Source organism: Lissotriton helveticus, chromosome 4_1, assembly GCF_964261635.1.
Source record: "Lissotriton helveticus chromosome 4_1, aLisHel1.1, whole genome shotgun sequence".
NCBI classification, from domain to species: domain Eukaryota; kingdom Metazoa; phylum Chordata; class Amphibia; order Caudata; family Salamandridae; genus Lissotriton; species Lissotriton helveticus.
In genome coordinates this window covers 1,633,320,358-1,633,346,713 of record NC_136063.1, presented here as the reverse complement: position 1 = coordinate 1,633,346,713, position 26,356 = coordinate 1,633,320,358, and the positions used below count along the sequence as shown (strand labels likewise).

Here is a 26,356-nt window from a genome sequence, read left to right as displayed (position 1 = left end):
ACTGAATTTATCACTGATAAACGATTCCGTGTTGGACACAAGAGATCAGCTTTTGGGGAATTTAAAGGCCGTTTTCTATTGGCCGGTGCAGCAGAATCTCTTAGATGTTATTACATGCATCCTTGAGTCTGAATAATTATAGAGCTCTCTTTATGTTAGAGTTGAATGTAGAAAATATTTCAGAATATAAATGACGTTTATGTGCAAAATCATTTATAGAGCAAGGTCGTCCTTGGTGCAACATCAACACAGGTGTTGAAACACTTTTATCAACACAAAATACATTTACAAGCAAATACACATTTAAGTGTAAAATCACACTTGGTGTAGTATTAACAGGTGTGTGAAAACACTTGCAGGAACAAAGTCATGTTTTGTTGGCAATCCTCATAAATTACTGTTTTCTCCAAAAACTCATTCAGGACCTAAAATTACTTTTAAATGCACAATCACTGTTAGTTGCACCATCAACCTTTGTGAAAAAATTGGCTGGAGTGTGGTATCGCATTACTTTTAGGAGCGAAGTCACCGTTGGTGTAGAGTAAGCATTACTGTGACATCACATTGAGATGCAAAAACACCATTGGTGCAACGATAGCGGGTATTGGGATATGCTTTTAGGAGCACAGTTCGCATTTAGATGCAGAATCACTATGAGGCACAAAGTGACCTTAGTAGAGCATCAACTAGAGCCTGGAAACCCTTTTAGGAACAGAAATGCACCATACAGAACAGCCACAGGAGGGTACATGGAAAGGGGAGGCTATAGGTTATGTGTCCCGGGTAGTGGTGCTCGGATTGGGAAAAGGGACAGACTTAATGTAGGTTATAATGGAGAGAGCCAGACTGTGGGGGAGTGCATGAAGAAATAGGAATAGCTTCATACCACACCCTTGGTAATTGATGAGCAGTTGCTTAACACAGCGGTTCTTAACCTTTTGACTTCTGTGGAACCTGACTCAGTCACTCCTGGAAGCTGGGCGCCCCGCCTAAGCAATTTCTACCGTTCGAACCTCATAATAATAATCAAAAATACAGAAACAAGTATACATCAAACAAATGATGAAATGTTTAATTTACTAACATAAAATGTTCATAAATTGAAGTTGTAATGGGAAGGTTGGAGCGTTTCAAAAAGGTGTTTTATTTCTAAAAGCTGACGTGATATGCTAGACTTTAGCATATCAATGCATATTCTGTTTTTGTGTGCCCTTACCTGTGCTTCCATTGAGACCACCAATCGTCTACACTAGATTCTGTTTGCTATTCTTGTGTTGCTCCCACGAATCTAGAAAAGGATACCAACTAAATGTTTAGACTTCAGTTTCAAATTCCTTCCCATTTGTTCAGCATTGTAAAACTTTCAATTTTACTTTTTAGGTAAAAATGCTTTTTTAATGTGCTAAATTATTACATTTTCTAAACAGTTGGTGACCCCCTGGGAAGGAGTAATAGACCACAGGTTAAAAACCGCTGGCTTAAAGTACACTGTAGATGCACTTTGTTGACCAATAGAAATGTGCAACATGCTTGTGAGTTAATACTCAATGAGCTTGTAAGTCTGTAAAACATAGCTCTCTTGGATTCCCAACATCGTGCAGCAGTTTCTGTGCATGGTACCTGCTGAACCTGACCGCCAAGGGTATTCTTTTGTAAGGTGGCTAGTGTCCGTATTTCAATCTTATTTGCAGTGATTGGTTGGAGGCCTGTGAACACCTGTATTTTCATTAATAGTATTTTTCTATTTTGTTTTTTCTGTCTTCTATTAGGGAGTTGATAGAAGTGGGCTGTGAGGATCCAAAACTTGCTTTTAAATTGAAAGGCTATATATCAAATGCCAACTACTCAGTAAAGAGGTGTATATTTTTACTCTTCATAAACAGTAAGTATTGATCAGAATTGAAAAAGACCTTTGTTCCTATATTTACAATCACCTTTAGTCTACAGTATAGCAAAACCAATTTGTTAGCCTATGTTCTAATATCCTATTTTTCTATTAACTGAGGTACACCCTAGCACACTCAAATTATTGATTCTATTTTTTGCTAACATCACTAGTTTTGTTATCCACAGCCAAGAGATGTACTGGCAGTAACAGAGTAACATTGCTATAACTGCTGTGTAACTATGCCATAGTCTCATACTTAAATAATATTTCAGATCTTTTGCTGTGTCACCATATAACACATCTGCAAATTGAGAAGAGGTTGGTCCCTCTGTTCTGTTGATAAGTACAGTTTAAGACTGAGACATGCTTTTTTTTCTCAGGTAAGCTAAATGCCGTTTTGCTATTGCCCATCTGCACAGGAAAATGTATATGTGGAGTTCACTAATTTCTCACCCATGGTACCCTGCACTCCTCCCTCCTCTTGGGACTAATGTAATGGCGGCTGCAGTGCAGACGCGCTGCTGGCGTGTAAAAGGCAAGCCCGTCTGTGCAAAGAACCAGGAACCCCGGCTCTCTCCCATATCCTGATGCGCTCCTCCATGGACCTAACACTGGCCGCCACTTGCTTTGCACTCATGCTCAACAGAGGAGCATTCACATGCGCCTCCTAAAAGTTCTCAGGAACTCTCCCACACCCTATTCCCATCCCATCTGCACCAACAGCAACCCACTCACTCACACTCACAAACCAGCCACCCTCTCAAGTGCACTCAGACCAAACACCACCCAAACAACACACCACGGTCTCTTTCATGCTCCTCAATACCCCCTGCTCATCAAACATGCTATGGAGATATGGGACCTACTGCACTACCATGCTTTGGACCTGCTCTTTCTCACATGAAACTTGGATAAACCCAACCTTGGTACCAGACAACGCTACAGCAATCCCCGTCCGATATAAGGTTGATAGGAATGACAGTCCGCACAAGCCCTGAGGTGGAGTCGCCATCATATTCAAAGATATCAGCTGCACCACTTATACGGACACCTCCACCAGCGACATAGAACACCTCACTTTAAAGATATGCATCACAGTCCACTTCTCCCTGGGTGGAATCTTCTTATGCAGACCAACAGGACCATGCACCGATTTCACCAGTGATATCACAGACTTTGCTGCAGCCGCCCAAAAATGTGTGAATAGTTGATTCAGTAGAATATGAAGTTAAAACTACATGTTCTAACAGTTGTTTGGGTGAATGGATATCCTTATGGGTGTGGTGATGAGCAAATATATTTCTCAATGGTACATGTCCAACAAACTAGAAAAATAAAAGGCAGTGTGTGTGTCAGTTGTTGTATATAAATAAGTATACATAAGACACAATGATTGTGAGTGACTGTATGGATAACTGTATACTTGTAATAATGATTTTATAATATACTAAATATGACTTACTATCTAAATGAATAGATGAAGTGGTGTTTGTATAAGTGTGTAGCTAAGTAAGTATGTAAGTATGATCCATTGTTTGCATAAGTGAGTAGGATAACTTCATATGTGAATCGGTTGTGTGCTGGTGTGTAATGTCGGTATAGGTGTATAAGTATTTTTTTTTTTAAAGAATTTTTTATTGAAATTATGCAAACAAAAACAAATTAACAAAAAACACAAGGCAAGAAATCAGTGAGGCATGATCATGAGTCCAGTAGGCAGAGCTCCAGCGTACAGTACATATAATACAAGCAATATTCGTGGGGGGAGAAGGGAGCAGCGAGGAAACAAGCAATAGTACAGTCACTGACAGAAATCGGAATGTCAGTTAGGTGGATGAGGAGACATCGGGAGATGAATCACGTGGGGGAGTACATACATTTCCACGGTATGCGTTCCATTGTGACCAGATCCTGCCCCATTTCTTGGGCCTGCCCCGTGACAAGTAAACAGTTTGTTCCCGAAACATGCACCAATCCATGTTCTCCTTCCATGTTGATACAGTGGGTGGCCTGTGAGGGCCCCAGAGCTGTGCGATATCCCTCTTCGCAATCATATTACCAAGGGTCGCCCAATTAATCTGCGCCGCGTTGTAGTCGTTTAGGTTCTCAGACATTCAAAAGACAACGCCTGGCCTCGGGCAGCAGCGACACACCAGTAACCCCCTCCATCACCACATGTACTCGGGACCAAAACTCAACCACCTCCGGACATTCCCATAGAATGTGGAGAAAGGTGCCAGTCATACCGCAGCCACGCTTACACAACCCGTCTAAAGAATAACCCATACGAACCAGACTCGGACCCGTAACATACACACGATGGAGGATCTTAAGCTGGACAAACCTAAGGCGAGGAGGTATGGCAACTTCCTTAGGCGAGGACAGAGCAGATTGCCAGTCCTCGTCGTCCAGTTCTAGTCCGTCAGCACTCCACAAAGCCCTAAGGCGCACAAGTAAATCAGCTCTATTATTGATCAGTTTCTTGTAGATCAGTGAAATTGTGCTGTCGGGCACATAGCCATCTAGGATGCGGTCTTGAAGAGGGGAAGACTCAGGAATATCGGCACCCACAGCGAAAACTGATGATAGGGCATGACGGACCTGAACATACCTAAAGAATTCCGTGTCACCGAGCTCGTACTCCGCCCTCAGCACCTCGAAGGACTTAACATTACCTTTAGACCATAGGTCACCTACCCTGCTTATACCAATCATATCCCATTTATCAAAGCCTTTCGTTCTCCACAAATGTCCCAAACATTCAGAATCATACAAAGGGGTCGCGCGGGTAAATCTACCACACCACCCCAATGCCGCATTCGCGTCCTGCCACACCCGTACAGCAATTTTAGTAGGACCGGTCAGTGTTCCATAGAGCCCCTTAGAGTACAGCGCCCTGTTGAAATTCCCACCTGGCAGAAGGAATTTATCCATAGCAAAAGCCGGGGCAGGGCCGGGAGCGTAAGTCGCGTGGTTGAACGCACTCAACTGAGAAGCCCAATAATAGCGCTTGATGTCTGGGAGGGCAATGCCACCGTCATACCACGGAAGCGTGAGTTTGGAAAGGGCAATGCGCGCGCGCCCGTCCCAGACCAGTCGTCTCTGCAGGCTCTCCACTTCACGAAAATAACCCGAAGGAACTGGGTCAAATGAATTCTGAGGTGCATACAAAAAACGAGGCAGCGACATCATCTTAAAGAGAGCCGCACGACCGAGTGGTGACAGTGGCAACTTACGCCAACGTGCAACATCAAGCCTGAGCCGCTGAAGGGGGGGTAACAGATTACGCTCGTAGCGCACAGAGGGGTCCAAAGAGACATAAATCCCTAAGTACGTAAAGCCAATCTCAGTTACCTGAATTGGAAATCTACGAGGCAATGGAGGGAGATCTCCTGCCAGAACGTAGACACAGGATTTAGCCCAATTAATAATGAGAACCGAGTTCCTTCCAAAAGCGGTCAAAACATCAAAAAGTACATTCAAGGACTTCCGAGGGGAGGTGAGGTAGAGAAGGATGTCATATGCGTATAGCGAGATACGATCCTCAAAATCGGGAGTCCACCGAATGCCCCGCATTGAAGGCTCCCAACGGAGCCACTCAGCCAAAGGTTCTAAAGCGAGGGCAAAGAGCAGCGGAGACAGCGGGCAACCCTGTCGAGTACCACGCCCAAGTGTAAAAACACCGGACACCTTCCCATTAACTACCACCTGAGCCAAGGGCCTCTCATAAAGATGTTTCACCCAGGAGATGAACACCGGGCCAAATCCAAACTTCGAGAGGGCCGCCCAAAGGTAGAGTCACTCGATGGTATTGAAGGCCATGGTAGCGTCAAGGGAAGCCAAAATTGCCGATTCAGTGAGTGTCCCAGCCCTTGCGAGAACTCCATGGAGTCTACGAAGATTAAGGGCGGTGTTTCGATGTGGGATGAAACCGGACTGATCCGGCTGGATCAAGTCTCTGATCACCTTAATCAAGCGATTAGCCAACAATTTAGCTAGAATTTTAGGTTCGGCATTAAGTAAAGAAATAGGTCTGTACGAAGCACAACGGTCCCGCGGCTTACCTCCTTATGTATAACTACAATAGTAGCAAGTCGTTGATCGGCAGGAAGGGAACCAGACTCCAAAGCCTCAAGGAACATCCCTCTTAAGTAGGGCGCCATTTTGTCAGGTCGCAGCTTGAACAGTTCAATGGGTAAACCATTGGGGCCCATTGCCCTGCCAGAACGAAGGGAACGTATGGCCACCGAGACCTCATCCACCGTAAGAGGTGCATCCATGAGGTCTCTATCAGCGTCAGAAAGACATGGCAATGCAATGTCCCGCAACAGCAAGCGAGAATCCTCCTCATCTCTATCACAAACCGAGGCATACACAGTCTTGAAGTGGTCTACAAAACACTGAACGATCCCAACTGGGTCAGTAACACGCTCACTATCAGGCCTCTCAATCACCGGAACAACACGATTCACTCTCTCTCTTTCTTGTCCAACCACGCAAGCAATTTACCAGCCTTATCTCCCACATCATAAAACCTGCCCTGTTGCTCTCTATACATCACTTTCGCCGCACCAGTAACGAGGGCTCTATAATCGGCTTGTTTCAAACTGAGGGAGTGCAGCTTTGCGCGAGATACTTCTGATTCAAGATCATCCTCAAGTGCAGTTATTTCGGTTTCCAAACGTACAAGTTCCACATTGTTAGCCTTCTTGGCGGTGGCAATCAGCGACAGGGATTGCCCATGAATAACCGTCTTAAAGGCTTCCCACAATGAAACAGAAGAAGAAACAGACCCCACATTTTCATTAAAGTAATAGTCAATAGCTTTCACAAGTTCAGAGCGGGTTTTGGGATTGCGGAAGTACCAGGGATTAATAGGGGCAACTCTACCCTCACTGCCCACCCCAACCTCAAAACAAAGCCACAAAGGGGAATGATCAGAAATACCCCTGGGGAGCTGGGGAACTTCTCTAATGGAGGAGGATTGGGTCGATGGCATTAAAAAATAATCCAGCCTGGAGAGACTGCCATGGGCCCCCGAATGAAAGGTGTATTGTAACTGCGTAGGATGCATCAACCTCCAACTGTCTATCAGCCCAAAGGTTTCGAGCAAGTCACTCAGCCACGTTTGGGACCTGGCCAAATCCCTAGGGGGACAGCGATCAGAAGTGCCAGAAACCACCGAATTAAAATCCCCAGCAAGGATCAGGAGGCCCTCAGGAAGTCCCAATATAACCCTGCCGAGATCAGCGTAAGTTGAGGCCTTTAGGCCCGGAGGGATATACACCGAAAGTATAGACAGTGTCTTCCCCTCCCACCTACCAGTGAGCGCCGCGTATCGCCCCCTGTCGTCAAGCATCACTTCATCTATTTCAATAGGCAGAGAAGACCGGATAAGAATGCCCGCCCCCCTGGAACCAGAAGTAAACCCAGAGTGAGCCACCAGCCGATATCCACATCTATTCATGGCCTGACACGCATTACCTATTAGATGCGTTTCCTGCAACGACAATGTCGGGGGAATGGCGTCTAAGGAACTGTAACACAACCCCTCGTTTTATCCTGTCTCCCAACCCATTGACATTCCAGGATAGCAGTCTCAACTCGCCGCCCCCCATCCCCAAGAAGAAAGCAGAGCACCACCCACACAAGACCCAATGACCAGAGCAGATGAAAAAAACAATACGATGCCTCGTGAATAGAAAAAATCACACACACACCCCTCACCACCCCCCAACTTAAACCCGTTACAACACCTCCCACCCTGCACCCCTGCGTACGACTCATGAGCCACCCCAACTTGCAGTGTGCCTGTCGCCCCGTCATAAAACTAATCTACACAAAGAACCCAGGAGGAGGAAGAGTCCCAATTCACCCCCCGCCACCCTCGGGCCGATCTAAAATAAAAACAGGAACTAATGTCCAGACTCAGCTGAAATAGTAGAAAAGTTCAGACGCAAGATCCACAGTGTCACTCTCATTCCGGCATGCCACCGTCGGTGCCACCGGGGTGCCCGGTTCGGTCGTCTCTTTTGGGCAAAGAATCAAGCCAGTCACTAACATTGTCCGGGCGATCGAAGAAAAACGTTTGTTCCCCATATTCGATCCGAAGTCTAGTCTGGAACAACATGGCGTACTTAAGGCCCAAGTCCCGTAGCCGTCTCTTTACTCCCTGAAATCCCAGCCTCTGCCTCTGAACGAGCAGTGTAAAGTCGGGATAGAAGGTCACGGAGGCATTTTCGAATTTCACAGGGCCTTTGTCCCTCGAGGCTTGAAGGATAGCGTCTCTGTCTCGAAAGTGAAATAGTCTTGCGATAATGGGTCTCGGGGGGGGGGGGGGGCACCCGGCTTCGCCTTTACGCCTGGGACTCGATGGGCCCGTTCAACAGCAAAGAATTTGCTAAGTCCGGCGGGAGTGACATAATTCGTGACCAGATCTTCCACGAGAAGGTCGGTTGCAGGAGTCTCAGGACTTTCAGAGACACCGATAAGGCGTACATTGTTACGACGGGCACTATTTTCATAATCCTCGAGGCGACGGGTCATCATGAAATGAGAGGAACGCAAATTAACGATCTCAGTCTGGGCGTCCGTGACATCCATGATTAGACTGGAAGTCTTCAAATCCAATGACTTGACCCTCTCGTTGGTCTTCGCCAGGTCCACTCTAATCAGCGTAACGTCGACGGCCACCGTGTTGATCTTAGAGGCAAGGGCCTCGTACTGCTGTCCCATGGAGGCCTTCATGCTGGTGATGGCACTCATGACGTCTTGCAACGATACTTCTGAGGTTGCAGCATAATCGGCCTTAGGGTCGTCAGAAGTGCGGCCAGCACCGCTGGGGGACCCCTTTAAATGGGAGTAATGGTCCATAATGTTCGTCTGGGTCTGTCCCCCACGGAGACGTGTCTTGGTTTTGCGTCTCTGTGTCAGGTCTGGTGGCCATATTGGAGAAGGGACCCCTGAGGGGCCCGCGCAACCTGGTGAAAATGGCCGGACGTGGAGTGGCCAAGAAGACAACGAAACTGAACCAGAACAGCGTAGATGCCAAGAAAGCTGGAACTGAGGCACTCAGCAGGGACAGCACACAGCAGTATAGGAACACCAGGCCGGCAAAGAGTCGATCAGGGCAGCGCTTCAATAAATCTGAGCCGGGAGTAGAAAACAAAACTGAAAGTTAAACTGGGGTCGATTGGGAGGAGACCCCTTCAGCCGTTGTTGTTGAACTACTCCTCGGCCTGCCAAGCAACCGAGCCCCCGGTCCGTCTCGGGGCGGGCCGAAAGGTTCGAGGCGACATAGAAGTGGATCCCAACGTCCGAATTCAATCCTTCAAAGTATGTTGAGATCAGCGAGAGTTTGCAAACAAAATCCCATCTTCAAAATCAGAATGTAGTCCGTATATTTGCGAAAGGCGGCGCAGGTCCGGGGAGCTCTGTGCTCACGCAACCATTATGGATGCCCGCGAAGCTCCTCCTGTATAAGTATTTTTGATAGTGTTCTATTGTTCATTGACAGCATGTATGAGTGAATCTACAGGTAAGTGATTCGATGTGTGTATACATCTAGGAATCAATGAGTGGGTTTTAAATACTTCTATTGCTGTGTCAATGGATTCAAATATGATACTCTGTATTTTACAAAGAGTGATGAAAGATTTTACTAGTGTATGAAAAGGTGTATGTAATTGTCACGTGGATGATGTCATCATTGATGTCATCATTGATGTCATTTGAGATGTCATCACTGACCATGGCATGAATGATGTAATATGTGACATCATCAGCAGTGGATTGTGGGTGCGCAAAATATAGTTAGTACAACTAACTAAATAGGAGCAATTTCAATGGTTTTTTTAAAGGCTAATTCCTAACTATATAAGGCCAGAAACCTATGGTTTTTTCAGTGAATTTGCAAGGTTTTTTAAATGCTAATTCCTAACTATATAAGGCCTGAATCCTATGTTTTTTTCAGTGAATTTGCAAGGTTTTTTTAAATGTTAATTCCTAACTATATCAGGCGTGAAACCTATGGTTTTTTTCAATAAATTTCAAAGGTTTTCTAAATGCTAATTCTATTAGCGGATAACGTTGAAATATGTTAATATCCTTGTGGGACCACTTGAACAGCCGTAGGGGGTGAGGGTGTTTCTACCCTGCCCCCTTTTTGCATTCTACATGTTAGTTTTTCTGATTCTTTTGTGCCTCGGTCTACCGAGCACAAGATGGCTGCCCAAACTTCCTGGTTTGGAGTGTTCACAGCCAATCAATGCAGCCCATGCTCGGAAAGGTCTGCGCCCACTCCTGATTGGCTGGCAGTCGTCTGTCAACATTCCAAACTGTCCAAACCAAGAAGTGTTGGCCACCATCTTGTTTCTCAGGAGAACTGAGGCACCAGAGAGCCCAAAACAAGAGTAGAAAACGCGAAAATGGGGCAGGGTAGAGATCCCCTGACCCCTTAGCCCTTCTCAGGGGGTCCCAGAAGGACCCCCAGGGCAAAAAATTATTTTTTTTTTTCGAAAAATCGCGTTTTTTTTTCTGGCCCTTGGGGTTCTTCTGGGACCCCCTGAGAAGGGCTAGATGTCCTATGGAAAATTGCATGGGCAAAAACACGTTTGGGATCCCCTTTTTCACTGTTTTCCCCTGTGGTACGCTCAGGGTACGCGTACGGGTAAACGCACATGTACGCGTACGGGTAAACGCACATGTATGCGTACATGTAAACGCGCCCTAAGCGTACTCCGCGAAATTTTGAAAAATAAAAATAGCTTTTTTGCCCTTTGGGGTCCTCCTAGGCCCCCCTGAGAAAACCCAGGGGGTCTCTACCCTGCCCCCTTTTAAAGTTTTCCCCTTTTGTTTTTCACCTCTCCGGACCGTTTCGAATGTTGACAGACACCCGGGAGCCAGACACCCGAGAGCCAATCAGCTTTCCGCTCGCGCACTTCCGTGGCGCGCCGGGTGCGCTTACCGGTACGCGTACCCAAAGCGCTCGGAGCACGCATATAGATATATATGTGTTTTATTTTCATAAAAACCACTGGAGCGATTTTCACCAAATATAGAAAAGGCACTACTACGTACCAGTCCCTACCATTTTGCCAAGTTTGGTGTAATTCCGTTCAGCGGTTCGGGCTGTAGCCGTGTCTAATCGTCCTATGGAAATTAACATGGGGGAAAACATGTTTTGGGACCCCCCTTTTTTCTCGGCCCCCGCTTGATGAATCCCCCCGAAACATTCAGGGAAGGAGCGGAGCGTAACGGGCAATCTTCTTTGAGAAAATCGCGTACATTCATTAACCGGCGCCAAAGTTATTCCCAATAGAATGTTGTGGATTTCCTATGGAAACTAGGTCCTAACTATATATACCTACTGGCTATCGCCAGTAGGAGATATATATATATATATATATATATATATATATATATATATATATATATATATATATATATATATATATATATATATATATATATATATATATATATATATATATTCATATATATATATATATATATATTCATATGTAAACCCAGCGGCGCCCGTAATCGTTCAGCGATGTAGCGGGGCGGTGGCTGTAGGGGGAGGAGGCTGCTGGAGGACGCAGGTACAAAAAAGTAAAATAAAAACGTTCCTTTTTGCCGCTTCCTCACCGCGTCTCTCCTCCGTAGTCCTCACTCGGCCACAGGAAGCACATCCAGGCTCCCAGTCAGCCAATCACAACGCTGCCTTAGCAGCATTGTGATTGGTCTGAGCGCCGTATTTTGGCACTCAGACGCTGACTGGCGGCCTTGGCATGTTCTCCACATAGGCTGGGATGTAGTCTGCATGGAGAACAAGCGAAGTGTTGCGAGAGCGCTGGCCAAGCAGTGATTGCACACTTAGTTTGATGCTGACTACCACTCCTCCCCTTATTGCAAAAAAGCAGTGGGGCCTTAGCGGAGGAGCCGCCACTCTGTAAACCTGCACAATAATTCTCTGTACAAAGGTTCGCCATAATAATTACGGGTCACATTTTTACAGCCTATAAAAAGGCCAAAAATGTCCACATTTCATTGAATTTTCATTGTTAAAACAATCAAATAAAATAGGGCCAGATGTAGGTAGGCTTTTACCGGTCGGTAACGGCCGAAATCGGCCGTTACCGACCGGTAAAAGCCTTTTCCTATGTAGGAAGCTTTTACCGATTCGGTAAATAACGAATCGGTATTTACCGATTCGGTATTTAATGAATCATCATTTACCGATTCGGTAATTACTGAATCGGTAAATGAAATGTAGGAAGCACTTCAAACAGTGCTTCTGGGCTCAAAGGATTCGTTATTTACCACCAATATTAGTTGGTGGTAAATAACGAATTCATATGTAAATGCAAATATGTGCATTTACACCTGTGCCATGTGACAGACATACATGCCCTTAGGGCATGTATGTGTGCCACATGTGCACACCAGCACTAATCAGGGGTGCAAAGGGTGTCAAAGTGACACCCTGCCACCCTTGTCTTTTTCCCTATTTTACGAATCGGTATTTACCGATTCGGTAAAATACCGATTCGGTAATTACCGAATCTTAACGATTCGGTAATTTTTACCGAATTTTTATCTACATTGCAATTACCGATTCGAAAATACCGAATCGGTAAAATTCGGTATTTTCGAATCGGTAATTTGCAATTACCTACATCTAGCCCATAGCCACTAACTAACTATAAGTGATTAGAGAAAATCTTTCACAAGCCTTTTTTTAAATGGAAAGGTAATGAAGATCTAGGTTAGCAAATAGACTGCAACGCAAATGCATAGTCGAACTTGCACTGCTAAAGGCTCTCACACTTTGTTGTGGGTAAACCTGTCCTGTAATTTTGCCACTTGTCAAACTGTTAAATGTGTAAATTGCATTCACCTTATTCTCCTTTGTGATCTGTGATGCCAAATAATGCTGAATAACTGCACAAATGCCAATAACAAGTCTTATTAAAAAAGAAGAGTTATTAAAAAAGAAGAGTATCATTTCTAAAGTAAATTTGGACTTGAAAACAAGAAACAAATTTATTTAGAGGATATGCTTTTTTCTGATATTGAAAATTTGCCCTGTCCGCAAGAAGCAGTGTTTGACTGTGTTGGGAGCAGGGGAAGCCTCTATTATTCTATTCCCTACCACCAGGCTGTACATCAGGATGTTGTGCAAGTGTAGTAAATCTTATTGACACCAAGCAGCAGTCATCTGGAAGGACAGAGTTGTCATCACAAAAACGGTTTAGGTTTCATTGAGTTGGTGAATCACAGGAGGGACTGTCATGACGGCTATGATTTGCCAAATTAAAAAGAATTCAGAAGTATAAGTTGGGAATGCTGCATTTGTGGGAACACATCTGAGAGAGTTGATAGCAGAAGGCTCTTTTTGAACATCAGATTGCGTTCTGCATATAAAGACGTTTCCTCACATTTATTCTGTGACAACAGGTATTGATTCAAATGACCAACACAACCAAATATATGAAGCAAGGGGAACTTAGATCTTTGCCATTGTCCAAGCTTTCTATCATAGACAGCGTACTACTGTTCCTATCACCTGGGCATCATGTAAAGCTGTGGGAGCAGCATATTGTGTTTTATTATTCTAGTCTGCCAAGAACTTTTACTGTGTCAGAAAGTCTACTGACTCCTCTTGTGTAAAGTTCTGCTATTAGTTGAGGCCCAAAACCTGGTGCTGCTATCCCTCTGTACATATCAAAGTAAGTGTGTGCGTTGAGCCTGAGACACGTGAATGGTAGTAGGCCTCCTTGTGTGAGTGCTGGGGGTTGTAGCATGGCACAGGATGAGGATAGCACCCCAGACAGTGGAAGTATATTGCCTACAATCCAGTGGCTGAAGCATGGAGACCCAGACACTAAATAGAGGAGTACAGAAACAGGGCTCCTGTTGTAATTTTATCAACAGCTTCAGTCAGCTTGAGGGCTGCGTACAGTCGGGATACTAAGTGTCTGGGAGAGCCCATATCCAGAACTACCTCAAGTGTGTGGAACATCTTTGGAGTATTTAGGAAGTTTCCATCAGTTTGGCAACTTGTAGGAACTCCCCATGCCTATTGCAAAATATTCTTGAGCTTCCTGGAATGTAATACACTGATCTCTTTGGTATAGATCTCCCAGTGTATCACACCCTCCCTCTCTCCACCGCGTCATCGTCATTTTCCTTTCGCTGTCCATGAAGGGCCCTGGCCACCATATTGACAGCTGCAGGGGGTAAGGGGGGTCTGCGCAGCACCACTTTAATCATCCTCTCTCTTGCCCACACTACCAGTCGAACCACATGTAGGCTCTGTTTGTTCATCTAGTTGTGGACCTGCCATTAAACAGATTGGCAAATGTTCCTCTCTGGGAACACCTACCAGTAGGCCCTTTTCCCAGTTTTTGCCCTCTGCTCGCCAGATGGCGGCATGTTGAATTTGTGATGCTAGACAATCTAACTCCAGGTCTGGATGTCCCAGCCGTCCTCCATCCAAGTCTCTTTTCGAGATATGCAGTCCCACACCACTTCTCTTGCCTGCCCAGGACAAAGCGATCAAAAGACTTTCTTGCCGCTTAAAAGTATTACGCGTTATCTTGCATTGTTCATTTTGCAATGCGTACAGACATCGGTGAACAACCACCTTTTTAGCAATTACTATTCTACCCACAACCGAAGCGCAAGTTTATTCCAAAAGCCACCAAAACTTGAAAACCTGAGATTACTCACCCTATGTTTATATTGCTTCTCTGCTGTGTTCAAAACTTGTATGGTCAGATAGGGAACCTGTCCTTTCTCCATCTCAGCCACAGCACTGGTAGTGATTCTTGCAACTTGTCAGCCAAATCGGCCAGCAGAAAGGCCAATGACTTGTCAGGGTTCACCTTTAAGCCAGAAATCCTTTCAAATTTCCCTAGCTTGTGCAGCATTCATGGCCCGCCATCTCAGGCCGCTGTAAATCCATGACTGCGTCATCTGCGTAGAGTGAGACTGTTTGCACCGTGGATCCTATATGGACCTCCCACTCTGTCAACGTAACATGCAAATGATCCACCAAAGGCTCCATGGCCAACGCAAATAAGAGAGGCACGAGGGGGCAGCCTAGTATGGTACTTCAAAATATAACCAATGTATTGAACCTGAGCCACTGGCCCACTGTATAACCGTTTTACCCGGCCTAAGAACTTTGGGTCAAATCTTAGTTTGGTGACAACTGCCTGCTAGTAATCCCAGCTTACCATATCAAATGCCTTTTCTATGTCCATGTCTACCTTTGCCACATCTGCTGCAGTACTGTGAACAGAGTTTCACTAAATCATAAAAAACACGCTTTCCTCCAAATTCAATCGAAATTCTGTTTAGCCGTTTTGGATGTAATATAGTCTAAAGTTCCTATGGGAAATTGCATGGGGAAACTTGTTTTGAGACCCCTCTTTTTTCGGCTCTGGCTTCACAGATTCCCTCCCCTGAAACTTGCCAGGAAGGAGCTTAAGTGGATGAATTTCCTTTGGGAAACATTTTGGAAAGATTTGTTAAACAGCGCCAAAGTTATTAGTAAAACCAAAAATCCATTTACAGTAGAAACCACAAAGTGGCGACTGCCACTGTACAATATACAAACATACATAGTTATATTTATAAAAGATTGCACATGAAAACCATTTCTTATCCACCTCCAATATCAAAATCTCCAATTGCTCCTAAAGCTACAACTTTGCAAAATTGGAAACAAAGGAGGAGAAAACCGTAAATCATACCGTATATTTCTGTGGCCAAGAATTTGCAAAAAGATCCTTTTCCAGGTCTGACAAGCATGTTACCTCCTTCTCTTCCCTAAGAAAGTAAACAGACTTCTTTTTACAGAGCATCCCAGGTATCTTTTTTTACCTCTGGCCACTCCACTTCACTCCAAAAATCTCTGAAATCCTCTTCTCCCATTTATTCCTTCTTGTTAATACCATCTATCTTGGCACACTCCTTCCATTTTTGTATAGCACTTCTTTAGTTTGTAGCTAGATTTTCACTTCTGCAATCCCATACATCCATTGGTCTCACATGACAATTAGACAAAATTGACAAACTCTCAGTTTCCGCATCGAGCTCTATAGGGAGCAAAGTCCTCTGCTATATCTGTATTCCGAAGACAATGAAATCAAAGAATTTCGAACAAGTATTCACTCTGCATACACCTGGCTGGCTATTGCAGAGAGAAAACCCTTATGTCAGTTGTCCTGGTCTAATCCTATCCCTTTTCCTAGAATTTCTTCCGTCTGCTATCTTTATCTGCCAAATAGTGTGTTATACATCAAGTAGTTATGGGGCACATGCATCATTGTAAATTGCATTCGCAAATGGTGCTAATCGCAAAATTCAGCCGTTTGCGAATGCAATTTCAACTTTTGGGATGCATCATCATTTGTGTACTTTTTCGCAATTTAAGGAATTGCAAAATTGTGATTTCTTAAATTGCAAATGCATTTAAGGAATCTCAAATTGAGATTCCTTAAATGCAATGAATGAAACTTAAAAAATTAGCGATTTCGCTAATAAAGGGAGCAAATTACCATGAAGTTGACCTTCATGGTAATTTGCGAAAACTTTGAAAAATGCACTAAAGTGCATTTTTCAAAGTTCCATTTTACACACACACATGCCCTTCGGGCATGTGTGTCTGCAAGAAGTACTTATAGGCAGATTTCAGGGGTGCAACAGGGTGTCCTTTGGACACCCCTGCACCCTTGAAATTGCATTCTCAATTTGCGAATCTCTAATGGAGAATCACAAATTGAGAATGTCTTCCCATTCATTCCTATGGGCCTCTAGGCCCATCGGAATGAATGGGGAGGTATTCCTTAATTGCGATTCTCAATTAGAGAATCGCAATTAAGGAATTTTAAGAAATCGCTTTTGTTTTTAGCGATTTCTTGATGCATTGCAGTTTGCAATTCCTTAATTGCGATTCCTTATTTTTCGCAATTAAGGAATCGCAAAAAGCAATATTGATGCATGTGCCCCTTCGTTTTTCTATTTAACCTTTTGCATCTTGTTCAGGCGCTATATTATTCTGCTGCCCGTAGGACTTGTTTAAAAATATTTATGTAGAGCAGATATATAGAAAAATAAATAAAATCTGTTAAATATTTCATATTGTCACCTACTTTTCAAGACCTTTTTCAAGCAAATATTGAGTGTACTTTCCATGTTTGAATACATTTTTATAAACACATTTCAAGATCTTGCAAAATGCAGTTAAGCAGTTTTAATGCAAATCATAGAATGCAAAATCCAGAATGCATAGTCAGGTGCTAAATGGAACACCTAGCATTTTTCACTATAAAGAAATGCTATTCTCGGGATATAATGCATTTGGCTCTTCGTTGCATTGTTCAAGCGAGAAAAAGGAGTCTTAGTATTTTGATTTCATGTTTGTTTGAGGAACAGCATTTTCAAGTTTGTAATAGGAGATTCGGCAAGTGATATCTTTGTGAACTGAGGTAGCAGACAAATAATTGATGTAAAACTGGCAAACCAAGGTTTACCAATGCAAACGGACGACCTAGTTTTGACAAGTTCTGCACCACTCCTTAAACCAGAGCTCTCACAGAATTAGAGGAAGAATTATTCGGTTTTTCAAACTGTGATTTTAATTAGATTATTAGTGCTGTCTGACGTCTGCATCTAACACATTTTTTAAGCTTTTGTTCAAATTAAACTGTCACTAGGGTGTGGTTACTCATATATCAAGACACTTGTAGACCACAGTCATGGTGGTGCAATGTCCTGCCCGCATAAGCACTAGAAAATCTGTCAGTCACTACAAACGCCCTGATCTGTCAAATGATTGCAGATCTTCCCATCAAAATAATGTCTCTGCTGGGTTTGTTGGAGAAATTACCACAGTTGTCCAAGGAACATAACCTTCAACTCTCTTTCAGGTACTAGTAACATTAACGGCACGTGCTTATCTTTTCTCTAAATCCTGCTTCCCAGTTCAACAGTCTTATAAATGGATCTTTTACCTCCTCAGGTTGCCTCCCATCTGAGCATTCACAAGGCACAGTGGGCCATTTTCAAATGACTCCTACTTTGAACCCCTTTCATGCCCATATTGTAGTACATCCACGTATTCAATTATTGTTTTATGAAGCTTTATTGTAGAATAAATTATACAGAATCTTAACCACCTTCAATGGTTGGAGAAATTTCCCTTCACTCTTTTTAGAAACTCCTGGTTTCGCAACACTTACCCAATCACCAGCTTGTACCAATAACCTCTTTACAACCATTACTCTTGATATGGTACTGCTTACACTTATTCTGATTCTCCGTCCCTCGTTCCCTGACCATGGCCGGGGTCCACTCACTTCTTTTGGAAAAACGCATCCATCCCACATAGTCTTTCACACCAGGTAATCTGCCCCTCATGAGTTCCGAATGGATAAATCCTATAGAACTGCATGGTGTAACCCGGTAGGCCCACGCAGTGCGCCATACATCTTTAAACCATGACAAAGTAGCTTCCCCCACCAACTTAACTGCATATTTTAACACTCTGTTAAAGTGCTCCTCAGCACATTTTCCGACTGGATGGTAAACAGGTGGTTTTATGTACTACATCTTTCTTTAAAAAAAAAATTAAACACTTTAGAATAAATTGAGGTTCATTGTCTGTCAAAATGACTTTGGACAACCCTTCTCTTAAGAAAACTTAATACACTATGGATTGTGCAGTCAAAATGGTTGAACAACACTATCACATACATAGGAACTTCACCTCCTTGAACAGGACCCTATGTGTCTAATCCCATCCTCATTTCCATCCAATTGTAGTAAATCCACGTATTCAGTTATTGTTTTATGAAATTTTGTTGTGGAATAAATTCCCCAGCAAAACGGGAGCAGTAAAAGCAAACATCCAGTAAGATCAGCAGTTCATCAAAGGATGCTCGTTGTAACATTACAGCTGCATCACTACATTCCTATTCTACTTTGACTTCCAATCATACATAGTTTCGAAGCTAGAGGCCTGGGGAAATTCCCTCAGAGGGTGCCATGTTAACCCTGTTCCGACCCACTTCTGGCACCCGCTGAGTCTTGTTGACTCTCGGCTCTGTCGAGTGTTAGGAGGTACTCACAGAGTGCTCTCCATGTCATGAGATCTTCAGACAGCTTCTCATCCCTCCTGCTAACTTTCATGTGTACTTCTTCAGCAATCGACCATTCTCGTACATTTCTCCACCAATAAGTCATCGAGGAAGAAAGCCTACCCACCACACAATGGCAATCCTACGTCTCACCAGTACTACTAGTAATTGCAGTAATTTGTAGGCCATCTTGTGGGTTTTAGGTCCTGGAACCTGCCCCAATAGGCAGTAGAGAGGGGTGGCCTGAATCGAAAGGCCTGTTCCTCCCCTCACCCGCTCCATGACTATCATCCAGAATCTGTGCACCTTAGGGCACCACCACGCGAAATGTAAAAGATCCGCCCCCTCCACCTCATACCTAGGAAGGATGCCATCCCGGTCCGGTTCAATACAGCGCAGCCTCACCAGGGTCATGTAGACGCGGTGCAGATTATTAAAGTGTATCAGTTTAAACCACGCATTACAGTATACTGTGGGTCAGGGCGCATGCAGACCTCCTGGCCCCCTCGTCCATGGGAACCAACAGGTACACATCCCAGGTAGCCTGTGACCTGTAGGAGAAAAGGCACCCTCCGGGGCGGGACCTCCTGATTCTGGGGACCTCTGCTAAATGTCGGTCATTCGATCGAAGACTCCTGGTTGCTTTATGGGGTTTGATAAGGTTGTTAAGAATAGGGGGACATTTTCCCTGCAAATTTTTGTGTGTGATGCATAGAGCTTTAAAGTGTATTCGCTCTTGCATCGGGAGCCAGTGGAGTGTTTTAAGGGTCGGTTTAGCTGAGGAACGGTTGTTTGTGCCTGTAAGGAGTCTTGCTGCCGAGTTCAGGACTACCTGAAGTTTGTGGATAACTGAGGTGGGGACTCCTAAATAAAGGGCGTTTCCATAGTCCAACCTCGACAAAATGACTGCTTGGATTAGGATTTTGTTTGAGCTCTCGGGTAGAAGGGGCAATATTTTGCGTGTAGACCTCAACAGGCCGAAGCAGATGGCAGCTGCTTTTCTGGCTTGGGCTCTGAAGGTGAGCTTGTGGTCAAGCCAGAAGCTCAGGCTCTTTATTTCCTTTTTAGGTATTGGGGCAGGCCCCATATACAACGGCCACAGAGTGAATGGGTTAAAGATTGCTTGGTTACCCAGTAACATGTGCTCCGTCTGGTCTCCATTGAGTTTAAGGTGGGACAAACTCATCCAGCTGGCGACTTGTTTAAGACAGGAGCTCAGGTTTGTGGGATCCTGCTCTGCCTGGTTCAGTGCCACAACAAGCTGCGTATCGTCCGCATAGCTGATAAGCTGAATTCCAAAAGGTGCAACTATATCAGCCAATGGGGACATGTACACATTAAAAAGGGTGGGGCTCAGGGAGGAGCCCTGAGGGACCCATATTGCAGAGGTAGTGGGCGTGAATGGGTGCTACCTTCAAACAACTGGAAGTATCTTCTTTTGAGGAACGATTCCAGCCAGGAAAGGGCCCTGTCTGTCACTCCCAGTTTTTTGAGCCGGTGTGCCGGGGTACGGTGGTTCACCGTATCGAAGGCTGCACTAAGGTCTAGGAGGATGATGGCTACGGACCCTCCGGTGTCCATGATCTTTCTGGACTCCTCCACCACCGCCACTAGTGCAGTCTCCGTGCCCTGGCCTGGGCGAAAGCCTGTCTGGGAGCAATGGAGGAGTTTGAAGGTTTCAAGATACGCAGAAAGTTGGCTGTTCACATATCTTTCCGCAACCTTACTAATACCAGGGAGAAGGGAGATGGAGCGGTAGTTGGCCAGCTCCATGGGATCTAGATGGGGTTTCTTCAATAAGGCTTTCACCATCGCAATTTTTGTCTCCCTCATCAAGATGCGTGCTGAAGGCATGCTGCATAGCAATACAAGTCCAACCTGGGTGCTTCTAGGCCTCCATCCTCATAGCGCCTCGTTAGTACTTGCAAGGTACGTCCTGCCCTATAGAGGGCCACCAATAGGGAGCTCAGCTGCTTAAACATCCTCATTGGGATGTTGCACATTGAGTTCTGGAGCATATACAGACAATGAAGGAGGACGACCATCTTGGCCACCGCCATGTCTCCCATGAGGGATAACAGTAAGGTGTCCCAGAAGACCACCGATCGCTTCAACGAGTCGAGCACCCCGATCACATTCAGTTGTACCAGCTGTGCGTCCGTAAGGGCAACCTGTACGCCTAGGTATCTGAAATGTCTAGTCTCCCACTGCAGAGCTAGCTTTGGAAGGCCCTCCTGTGACCGTGCTGCCATACCGGCCAGTGGGAAAAGCAAAGACTTGTGCCTATTCAGGCGTAGGCCAGAGTAGTCGGCAAACTCGTCCAGTAGTAGCAAAAGCTTACGGACCGCTATACCGGGAGATGCAATGTAGAACAAAGCATAATCAGCAAACAACGATATTAGATGAATGCTTTCCCCTTCGCGGATCCCCCACTGCCTAAGTTCACATCGGGCCCACACCACCTTGGGCTCAATGGCCAGAGCAAATAGTAAAGGCGATAGTGAACGGCCCTGTGCGTCCCATGCTCTAGCGTCCACTTCTCAGACCAACCTTGCCCCATACAGACCCGGAGACATGGCTCTGTATAAAGACGTTGCACCCACCGACAGAAGTGCGGGCCAAAGCCTGTCACCCTCAGTACCTCCTAAAGATAGCCCCAGTCTACAGTGTCAAAGGTTTTCTCAAGGTTGAAGGACACCAACTCCTCTTCTCTGGCCTGTATCTCATGCATGACATGTGATAAACGCCATAGAGTAAATCCTGTGTTGCGGCCGAGCATGAACCCACACTGGTCCTCATGTATAACGTGTGGCATATGGGGGACAAGTCACCTCGCAAGGGCTTTACATAAAATTTTAATGTCGGAATTTATCAAAGTCAGCGGGTGGTACGCTGCCGGGTTCTTATCATCTCCCCATGCAGATATCCCCTTCCTGTAGAGAGGGGGGCAGAGCGCTCTGCTCAAATCCTTTATTGTATACTTGCAGGAGCGGCTGGGCAAACTGTTCTGATAATATTCGATCAGGAACCCATCCCACTGGGCGCCTTGGCCAATTTACTGAGAGCCTCCTGCAGTTCCTCAGTCAATTGTCAGGCCTCCAGCTCCTCTTTGGCTGCCTGCGGGAGACGCGTCAGTCGCAGCCCCCCCCAAAAATGGGACACAGCAATCAGTCTGAACCGACAGATCTGCAGCATACACCTTCTGCAGGTTCTGCTGAAATATATCCAATATACCTGCTCTAGAGTATTCAAGATTACCTGCAGCGTTATGCACACAGGTTGTCAACGAGGTTGCCTGCTCCCTGCGCAGGATCCAGGCCAGTAGCCGTCCAGATTTGTCGCCTTCGGAGTGAAGCCTCTGGCAGTAACGTGTAAGCGTGTATTTATCCAGTCTGTCCCAAATGTCGATAATCTGTTCGCACAGCACGCGCTCAGGAGCATAGTCCATTGGGCTGGACCCAGTCACCTGTCTGGAGCCCCGCCAATGTATCTTCCTTATCCTTCAGCTCCCTTTGCAACTGGCGTCAGATGCCACACGTAAGCCCCATACCCAATCCCCACATCACTGCTTTCATCACTTCCCACTCTGTTAAGGGTCATGTAATCTAATAGCACCCAGGAGAGAGTCGTCCTCACCTCTTTGTCCTCTAATAGATCTGGGGGCATCCTCCACCTTCGGGGTCCCTGAACTGAAGTATTCCATCGCACCACAAAACACACCGGCACTTGGTCCGACAAGAAGCAGGCTAGATGCATTACCTCGGCGTCCGGAAAAGCTGGTCTCTCCGACACCAAGACCCTGTTGAGCCTATTGTGTGTGGGAGAGAAACAGGTGAAGAGCCTCTGGGCTGGGTGTTGTGCCCTCCAGAAATCCTGCAGACCTATTTCTCCTATCACCACCTGCAGTTGATTCGTCATACGGGGCTTCGGGCCAGCTCGGGGGGATGTCTATCCAATGTAGGGTCAGTGACACAATTAAAGTCCCCCAGCCATATCAAAGGTACTTCTAGCTATGCAGTGATGAGGTCCTGCATCTCCTGGTAGAAGGAAGGCTCATCCGTGTTGGCGGCATATGTGTTCAGTATAGCTATGTCTCGGCCATAAAGCTGTCCTCGCAATAGAACAAAACAGCCCCCACGTATGCCTCCATGTACTGAAGAGTGAAAGGGATGCCCGGTGCTACCCAATTCAGCGTCCCCCTGGCATATGTAGAGTAGGAGGAGTGAAATACCGGTCCCCGACATTTTTGGGCCACACGTGCAGCTCCTGGGTCATCCAGGTGGGTTTCCTGCCAGCAGGTAAACATAAGGTTGTCGCTTTAGGAAGTAGAGCACCCTATGGCATTTTTTGCAGGTACCCAAGCCCCTAACATTCCAACTGAGGAACTTAACCGCCTGTATCATATGTGCGCGTTTTGCCATTCATCCTGCCGCCAGGCTCCCATTCTCCGCCCAGCCCCCCTTATCGCCCTTCACCCACGACAATTACTGTTGTCAACAAACCAATTACCAGAAACTTCCAATCCACGGACAACGCAAGCACAATATCACTGTCTAGACTGCCCATCCCATGCTTGTGCCAGGCCGTACACAGCTGCCCCAAGCGTCCAACAGGGACTTGGAACTTATACGTGATGCTCCCCCAATGGGCCGCCCCGTCTGTCTGCTCTCTCTATAACAAACGCATCTGATAGTCTCCGGGGGCACAGCTGGGTGCGGATTCATTTCTCCAGGAATTGCTCAGCCAATCCTTCCCACTGGATCCCCAGCACCCATATGTTGCTGTGTCTGGTGCTCCTTTCGGCATCTTCATATAATAAACAAAACAAATGCCAGTACTGCTCAATGAATCAAGAACTATATAGAATAATGAGCACCAAATCTCTCATTCCGATTGACTCAAAGAAAGCGCATCACACATTTAAGCGATATTTGCCCTTGGAGGCTAATCAAGAGGTGATCTCACAGATTCAGTGAGTACCAGCTCGTTTCATCACATTATATTTATTTGTTTACCATTACACGACGTTGACAACCCATTGTCCTTTCCCCACAGTTCCCTACTATACAAGACATCAGAAGTTGTCCAGGTACGATCTGAGTGTGAGTTGGACTGAATGTTAAGTCGAGTGTTGCCCGAGCATATGATTGATTGAATGGTGTTTTTATTTATGTTTTTCAGATTTATGTCTTACACGGTCCTGAGGAGAATCCCTTGATTCTTTGGGGATTCGAAACGCGTTGACCCTTCTTTCTATTTAAGCCAATCATTTATAACATTGGGCAAATTGAGAATTTTTCTGATGGCTTAATAGTTGAATGTTATAAAAAGATACTTTTGATCTCTGTTGTTGTGGTCATCACCTGCTAGAATTAACTAGGATCATTGCAGGGTCATCATTTCCACACATTACTTTTTTCTTTTTCTAATTCTTTCCACTCAGGTATGATTGAATGTAATTCTGTATGAAGTTGACTCTGAGTTGAATATCACGTTCACTTGTTCTTCATTTTTTGTTCCCACTCCTACACCATGCACTTGTAAATATTTATATACAGATTTTAGTGTTAGGAGTCTTCCTCTCTCTCCTTTGTATTTATGCAAGAGACTTTTTGACTGAGTAATAATGTTAAATTCTTCTTTGCAAAAAATTTCAAATAATTCCAACCTTTGGTGGAAACAAAATAAAAGATTTTTCTGAGATTCAATTCTGGACTGAAAGAGTGGTCTATAGAAATTAGACATTTGGTGCTCAATATTCTATATAGTTCTTGATTCATTGACCAGTACTGGCATTTGTTTTGTTTATTATATAATTGGCCCAGCCTTACTGCGCTTAAGCCAAACCCTTGTTGTTACTTCCTTTCGGCATCTTCGGCACGCTGTTCCAGCACACTCGTGACTACTGACATTTGGGCCACCTGCTGCTTTAGTATCTTCACCTCGTCCTGAAGATCTGCAATATCACCTTTAGCCACCGCAACCTTCTCAGCCACTTTCCGTAAGTCTGTTCGGAGGAGGCTAACATCAATCGAGACAGTCTCAATGCGATCCTCCAGGGCCTTTCTTGACCCCTGGATGGCAGTCAAGAGCTCTGCTCGGGAAGGTTCTGCTCGCTCTCCCTCCTCTTTTGCCTTATTGCTCCCCGTCTGCCTCGTAATTTGCTGCGGCTGGAGCCTGGGCGTAGTGTGCTGGGTGATCGTGTTGGACCCAGGGGCCCTGGCTGCCTTGTCTTTTCCCATGTTCTCCATGACCTTACGAGATCACCTTCCTCCCACAGGCAATCGTCCCTGTTTCTCCTCCAAGGGTCACTTTGAGCACAGTACCTGGAGTCCGTGATGACCACCGAGGCTGGGCCCCTCAATCAGCGCGTAGCAGCTGCGGAGGTTAGGGCGCAGCCCAACCGCTCCAGCCAGGACCCCAATCCCCCAACTCCCCGGCACAGTAGCCGCATTCCTCAGCACTAGTCTATCCCCAGCAGCACCTGGCGAGCCGACAGTACACGGGGGGTGTGGTCCTAGTATATCTGCCCGCATGGAGGCTGAAAATCTACACGAGCTGGGCCTGCGCTGCAGCCTCCATGTGAACCCTAAGCCAAGCTCCGGGTTCCCACAGGGAGTTAACAGGCCCCAATCCCGATCCAGGGCCTGCCTGAGGTCCAACAAGTCTTTCCTGCACAGTGCCGCCTCGAGGGATCCGGTCATCGGGGGTGTCCACAGGGCGATGCACACATGTGATGTCACGCGGCCCACCAAGGGTCCGCCGGCAAACAGCGTTGCCTCCGGTGGCACACTCCACTACACAGCCACCTCGAACCACAGCGCGCAATCCCCGATTGCTGCGGGGCAGCACAGTCAGGTACGGGCCTCACCTCCTCCCCAGAGGGATCGCGCATCCAGTGGTGATGCGTCAACACAGGCGGGGAAGGAAGCCGCTGGCCGCAGTGGAGACCCGCTCGGCCGGGGCTGCCGTTGCACATCTATCCGGGCCAACAAGCCTGAGCCGAGGCCACCAAACCGATTAGCAGCCTTCCCCACCCCAGCAGCAGGGGGGCCCTTCCATCCAGTAGTCCCAGGTCCTCGGCCCGCGCCACCTCCAAGCGAGAAGGTAGCGGCTGCTCACTGTCTCAGGTTCCTCGCCCACAGGCCTGACTTCGCAGCAGGCCAGTGCCGCCCAGCAGGCCGCAGCACCAGACGATCTGCTCTGGACTCCAGAGGCCACCCTGGATGGCACCGCGCAGCCAGGTAGACAGCCTGCGTCGGCTGTGACAATTTGCAGTGCCAGCTGCTGATGAGTGGGCAGGACTTTTCAGGATGTT

The 26,356-nt window shown here is 46.0% G+C and overlaps 1 protein-coding gene across 1 annotated transcript in view; it reads left to right on the top strand.

Annotated features, from left to right (window-relative positions):
• MLH1 (mutL homolog 1) overlaps positions 1–26,356 on the top strand; it is a 440,315-nt gene that overhangs the window by 205,689 nt on the left and 208,270 nt on the right. The window contains exon 9 of the mRNA XM_078685874.1: positions 1,770–1,882. Within this exon, the coding sequence (XP_078542000.1) occupies positions 1,770–1,882 (113 nt within the window). The remainder of the gene's footprint in view (positions 1–1,769; positions 1,883–26,356) is intronic.